We start from the raw sequence: 6,040 nt of genomic DNA, 5'->3' as shown, positions 1-6,040 counted from the left end.
GACAGCGCCTGAGCTCAGACCCGGGGAATGCGCCGCGCGCGGGTCTGGGCAGGTGCAGAACCTCCCGGGGCAGAGGAGCGGGGCCGGGCGGGGCGTGAGGGCGGCGCCTCTACTCCCAGGCCCTAGCCCTTCACCCCCAGGTACTCTCCAACCCAAGCTCTCGCTTCTCCCCTGCCCCTTCCCCCTAGCTCTCTTTTCCAGGCCTCCTCTGCGCTCCAACCAGGTTCTCTGGGTTAAGAACCCGGGCAGGAGGTGGGGGTGGGGGTGGGATGGGGTCGTTCCAGAAGAATCATGCTCAGTAGGAACCGTGTCCGAGCGCTAGGCTGGCCTGGGAATACCCAGGTTGTAATCCTGCAGTTCTGTGCGGACAGACTGACGCTGGAAGATGCCCCACCCTCTCTGGGACTGGGTACCCCGCTCTGGGGACAGCTGGGGTATGGGCTAGGACCTTCCCCTCTCTAAGCCTCTTCCTTGGACTAGTTATTGAGCTTCTCTGTGTCTCAGTTTTCTCGTGTGTATAATGGGCGATTAAAACCTTCACGTTACAGGGGTGTGAGGTTTGAGTGACAGAATTTATGTGTTTAAAACAGCGTTTAGGACAGTGTAGGGCACCAAATAAAGTTCACACATGGAGGATTCTTAATTACGGTCTTCCTTTGCTTATCGTTAAGATATCACAGGGTCTGGCACAGAGTGAAGGCTCAATACCCAAAGTAATGTCCCCCCAAAAGAGCCCTTTCAGCTCTTTCTGAGATTCTAAAAGCCCCGCATTTGGACCTCTGGAGTCTTCACTTCCTGAGCCCTGACCTCTCCATGTACATTCGTGAGTTCTGGCCAGGGATCATCCACAATAATTGAAGCACGGGGGCCCGAGGAGCCCTGGAAGGTTCCAGAGAGAGCGTGGCAGAAGCCCAGGGCGTAGGCTGTGCCTGCTCTCCAGCGTGTCTCCCCACTGGAGCAGGGAGAAGTCATTCATTCCCCGGGGTGGGGTCAGCAAACCTCATTGGAAGCGACACCTTTGAGCGGTTGCCGGAGACAATGGGCAGCGTCTGGTCTACCTGCCAACCCCGAGCCTGGCATGCCCTGAGCTCTCTTGGCAGCCACGGTTATTATTTTTAATGTCATCACAGGCTGTTACCAAATGCCCTTCAAGCCCACACTATTAGGAAGTTCTTCCCTCTCGCATCAGAGCCCCCTGCCTCCCCACCCCCTGGTTTAATCCTTTCCCATGACACTTGCGGGTGGAGAGAAGGGGGAGAGAGAGAGAGGGATGTTGGGGCCCTGCCCTCCCCCGCTTCAAGGACTGACACACACCTCCAGAATTAGCCTCGATCCCTCCCTTATCTCCCACGCTACTTCAGGTCAGACAGAGGGGGTGGAGGTGACCTTTCTCACCTCAGGGTCAGGGCCAGTAGCCCTAGGAGGGGAAAGGTTAGTCGGAAAATCTAGAGGGAGCGGATGGAATTCTGCACCCCAGAGAGCTGCAGAGGGAGGGGGGATGCCAAATCTGGTTTCCTCTCCCACTCTGGCCTCCGAGCTTGGTTGACCCCCATCCTCTCTGTGTAATGACTGCGTGGTGCCCAGCTCTCAAGCCGCCCCGAATCCAACCCCATCTTCTGGAATTCGGCCCTGGTTCTACCTAGAACGCCCGCCCTCTGCAAACCCCGGTGGTTTCCCACCTCCATGGGGCAATCGCAGGCACCACACCCGCGCCAGGGGGCGCCCTTGGGCGGAGGTCCCGTCTCTGGTTAGGCAGGTCTGACGCCTCGGTTAATGACATGTTGGGGATCGCGCAGCGGCACCGGGGAGTTTGGAGAGCTGCCCCAGCCCTCCCACCCCAGCCCCCACCCCAGAGCCGGGAAGTTTGGGGAGCGCCACACAGCCTCCGGAGGGACCCCGGGTATTTGTCTCGCTCCATTTCAGGAACCCGGGCTCCACTACCCCCTACCCACCCTAATTCTTCTCGGACACCTACAGGCTCGGTGGAGAAGGCAGCACCGAGAGTGGTAGGATGGCCTCCCATTCCAGAGCCCCAGCCGTCCGAGCCTCCCATTTCTGCCCCAGATTCAGGCACCCGCTTCCCCCAATTCTACTCAAGGACTCAGGGTTTCGAGAGCTCCCAGTTCGAGGGACTCAGGAGTCCCAGCTCCAACGTATCCCCCGGAACCAAGGCGTCCGAGTCCTCCATTCCAAGAACTCAGGCATCCCGGCCCCCTTCCCTTCTGCCCAGTAAACCAAGTATCCAAGTTCTCTCCTTCCACGGACCCTGCGTCTGCGCACCCCCAATCCCGCGCTGGGACCAGGCGTCCGGTTCCCCTCCCAGTCCTCCCAGGGACGCGGTGTCGGCTCCTCCAGAGCCGCTGGACCCGGGCGAGGCGGAACTCACGGATCAGGGGCCGATCCTGGCACCAGGGGTCTTCCTCCGGCTTCGGCTCCGGCGGCGGGGCGCGGAGGACGGGGCGGGGCAGACTCCGGGAACAGGTTGGACAACGTGACTTCGGCTGGAGGAAGCAGGGTCCCTGAGGGGAGGGGGAGCCGGGGTCGCCTCGAGCACCTTGGGACTTGTAGTCCCGGAGGAGCAGGGCGCAGCCGGAGCCGTTCCCACTCAGAGGCATCCGAAGTCCATTTCACAGACAGGAAGGGCGAGGCCCAGAAGCCCAGAGAGTCCTGGCCACGGAAATAGAGTCCAGACTTCTCCCTCCCTGTGGCTGCGGAAGACGGACTCCCACGTCCCGGCCCCACCCCTCCAGGCTCAGTTTCCCCTCCTGGAATGATTCGGACACTACCAAGGGGGGGAGATGGTCGCAGACTCGGGGAGACTCACGCCCCATCCCAGGAGCGAGCGGAGGCCTCCCTAAGAGTACCCCTCGAGTTTCTGAGCCTCAGTCTCCCTGTCAGTAAAAAGGGCGGATTGGATCTTGTACGATGTCCCGGCCACGGCGCCCAGGCTGGGACTGCGGTCTCTGGCGGCGTCCACAGCCGAGTTGGGCGCTCCCCCGCCCGGGGTCCTCTGGGAATTGTAGTCCCGGAGCCCGCGGGGGCCACGCCCCGGTATCTCACCCCCCGCACGGGAACTGTTTGGGGACCCCCGGAGGAGAGGACGCGTCCGCTGACCCTTCCTCCGCTCTGGGAAGCCGCTCGCTCCCTGAAAAGAAGGGCACCCCAATGCGGGAGTAGGATCCGAAAGCGCGGCAGAGCGGGCGGGAGGCGGCGCTGACACACCGGCCAGGAATGCAGTTGGGTCACCCTGTCTAGCCGCTGTCTCGCCGCCCCACGGGGTGCCGTCGCTGTCAGGGGGGCGTGGACGCGTCCCCCAAAGCTGGGCCCACGTGCTGCTGTTTACAAGCGCCCCGGGTCTGGGAAGGATCTCTGGTCTTTTCCCTCTCCCGTCCCCAACGCCTTCGGGGATGTGCTCCACACGAGATTAAATCCTCCGGGACAGCTACCTGCCTCGTGGGACCCACAGGCCCCATCCCTCAGCCCGCACGGCCCCGCGCGAGTCTGGAGGCTCCGCCCCCCATGTTTCCCGCTCCCCGGAGGTCCAGAAGCCCCGCCCCTGGCTGGTACCTCAAGCCCTCGAGAGGAATCGCCCCCTTTCTTCCACTTCCCCACCCCTCCCACTCAAGTTCTGAACTCGGTCCCGAGCCCTCTGGGCCTCCCCAGCAGGGACTGCAACACTGAAAGCACAGCCAAGCCAACCAAGACTCTTACCTATCTCTTTAAGGACTTCAGACCAATCGATCCTCCTGTCTCTTTAAGAGTTAGGTCCCATCAATGTGGCTGCCCCTTTAAGGCGACGTTGGAGCAAACAATGTCCGAGAGACTAAGGGGGGTGCCCGCAGCGGCCTCGTGGGGCTCTACCTCCCGCCAGACCTCGAATCAGCTGCTTCCGGGAGCAGATTTACAGGAACAGAGATCCTCCTTGGTTGTCTGCTCCGCACAAATGGGAATTTCCCGCAGCTCTGCTCACAAAGCGAGCGGGCTCCCAGCGACACCTCCGCGTCCCCGCACCCTTTGGGCGCTCCCGAGCCAGGCCCCGCCCCCTCGGCTCCACGTGGTCGGCGGCGAGGCTGGGGCCGCTTAGCTACGGATCAGCGGGAGCGGTGGGTGCCGGTATGGCGGGTCTCCCGTCCGGAGGTGAGTTGCTTCAGGGCGGGCCGCCTGGGTGCAGAGGCTGGCTGGCTGGCGGGAGGGGGAAGGGGCGCCGGGAGCGCCTGGACGGAAGAAGTAACATCCCCGGAAACAGACCTGCGAAAAGCCGGAGAGAGGATATCTTGGGAGGGCGACCGGTGTAGAAAAGAGCCCCCCAGGATTTGGATCAGTGGAGATAAAGGGTCTCCATGGAACAGACCGTGGGAGAGACCGGGTGAAGGCCATTGGGGTGCTCAAGAGGTTTGCACCGGTGCGATAGGAGCCCTGGAGGATGGGACTGGCAGCAAAGTGTCGGCAGACCCCCGTTTCCCCTCCTGCAGGTGCTGCTCGGTTCTCTTGTCCCCCCAACTTTACCGCGACTCCCCCATCGTCAGAGTCCACTCGTTTCTCCTTGGAGGCGCTGACGGCCCCGGATACGGAGCTGTGGCTCATCCAGGCCCCTGTAGACTTCGCTCCAGACTGGTGAGTGGTCCCAGCCGCCTCCCTGGAATACTCGCCACTCCGGGGGATGCACTTTGGGGAGTTTAGGGGGCTTGTCCTAAGGAACCTAGCAATGCACTCCCCTGTGCCACCGACAGAATCTGACCGGCTTCTGCCCTCCCCCTCTCTCCTTTCAGCCTCAATGGGCGGCTGGTGCCGCTCTCTGGCTCCCACATGGTGAAGGGCAAGGTGGCAGGCAAGCGGCACCGCTATCGGGTCCTCAGCAGCGGCAGCCCCCAAGCTGGAGAAGCAACCCTGCTGGCGCCCTCCGCGGAGGCAGGGGGCGGACTCACCTGTGCCCCAGCCCCCAAGGGCAGCCTAAGGATCTTAGAGGGTCCCCAAGCATCCTTACCGGGGATCCCGCTGCAACCCATTCCCACCAGCCCCCCACCACAGATCCCGCCCGGCCTGAGGCCTCGGTTCTGTGCCTTCGGAGGCAGCCCACCCGTCACAGGGTCTGGGTCAGCCTTGGCACTGAGGTCTCCGGCCTCAGGGAAGAAAAAAAAGAAGAGGCATGTGTCTGAGGCCTCCGTTCCTCGGGAGGCAGTGAATGGGCACGGGACCCTGGAGGTGGACACGGCTTTGCGGCCCCCAGAGATGGAGGTGGGGAAGAAGAAGAAAAAGCAGCATCCCAGTGAACTGGAGGCGATGAAGCCGGAGCCCGAGGCCGAGGTGCTGGAACCGCTGGGAGTGCTGGTCCCGTCCGCCAGCAAGAAGAAGAAAAAGAAGCCTAAAGAGACAGAGATGGGGGTGCTGGAGCCAGCAGAAAGGACTGTGGAGCTGGAGCTCATGGTTAAAACCGAGCCTCTGCAAGAGACAGTCCTATCCCCCACCAAGAAGAGGAAGAGACACAAGGGGACAGAGGGGATGGAGGCTGTGGAGGGGATGAGAGCTGAGTTTCAGCTACAGGTGAAGGAGGAGCCCCAGGAGGAGGCCATCCCACTGCCGTCCTCAAAGAAGAAGAAAAAAGGCAAGGGGCACACAGTGCTGGTGGAGCCGGGGACTGAGGCTGTGGAGCCAGAGATGAGCACGCTGGAGCTCCCAGGGAGAGGATGGAAGCCTGAACTGCCACGTGTTAAGGTTGAGCCACAGGCCGAGGCAGCTCTGGCGTCCACCAAAAAGAGGAAGAAAAAGGAAAAATGGCAAAGCCCAATGATGGATCCAAAGACAGAGGTGGTGGAGCCCCAGGAAGAGGTGATGGTGCCTGGGCTGCCAGGCGATCTTGAGCCTCAGGCAGCTCTAGCATCCCCCAAGAAGAAGAAGAAAGAAAGAGGGCACAGAGGGACAGAGCCAGGGGCTGAGGCGACTGACCCAGGAGGTGAGATGACGGAGCCTGAGGCCAGGGCAGATCCAGCGCCCACCAAGAAGAGCAAGAAGTGGGGCCAGGAAAGTGGGGGGCCAGAGACGG

The 6,040-nt window shown here is 62.0% G+C and overlaps 1 protein-coding gene and 1 long non-coding RNA gene across 4 annotated transcripts in view; one reads left to right on the top strand and one right to left on the bottom strand.

Moving 5' to 3' along the window:
• Positions 1-4,014, bottom strand: part of LOC102752455 — a 6,620-nt gene extending 2,606 nt beyond the window's left edge. The window contains exons 1-2 of one of the 2 annotated variants that reach the window (XR_001513149.1): positions 3,712-4,014; positions 2,387-2,519 (exon numbers count right to left, since the gene is read on the bottom strand). This is a non-coding gene — a long non-coding RNA (uncharacterized LOC102752455). Of the gene's footprint in view, positions 1-2,386; positions 2,520-2,864; positions 3,609-3,711 lie in introns of those variants that run through there. The other variant, XR_001513150.1, reaches the window with a different exon arrangement.
• Positions 4,015-4,036: 22 nt separating this feature from the next.
• CD3EAP (CD3e molecule associated protein) overlaps positions 4,037-6,040 on the top strand; it is a 7,774-nt gene continuing 5,770 nt past the window's right edge. The window contains exons 1-3 of one of the 2 annotated variants that reach the window (XM_006759530.2): positions 4,037-4,137; positions 4,473-4,614; positions 4,770-5,565. In XM_006759530.2, coding sequence (XP_006759593.1) covers positions 4,116-4,137; positions 4,473-4,614; positions 4,770-5,565 — 960 coding nt within the window. In that variant the 5' untranslated portion in view covers positions 4,037-4,115. Of the gene's footprint in view, positions 4,138-4,263; positions 4,615-4,769; positions 5,566-6,040 lie in introns of those variants that run through there. The other variant, XM_015561211.1, reaches the window with a different exon arrangement.

The sequence above is a fragment of the Myotis davidii genome, unplaced genomic scaffold (assembly GCF_000327345.1).
Source record: "Myotis davidii unplaced genomic scaffold, ASM32734v1 scaffold796, whole genome shotgun sequence".
Classification (NCBI taxonomy): Eukaryota; Metazoa; Chordata; class Mammalia; order Chiroptera; family Vespertilionidae; genus Myotis; species Myotis davidii.
The sequence above is the reverse complement of the archived record's forward strand: the minus strand, read 5'-3'. Positions and strand labels throughout refer to the sequence as shown.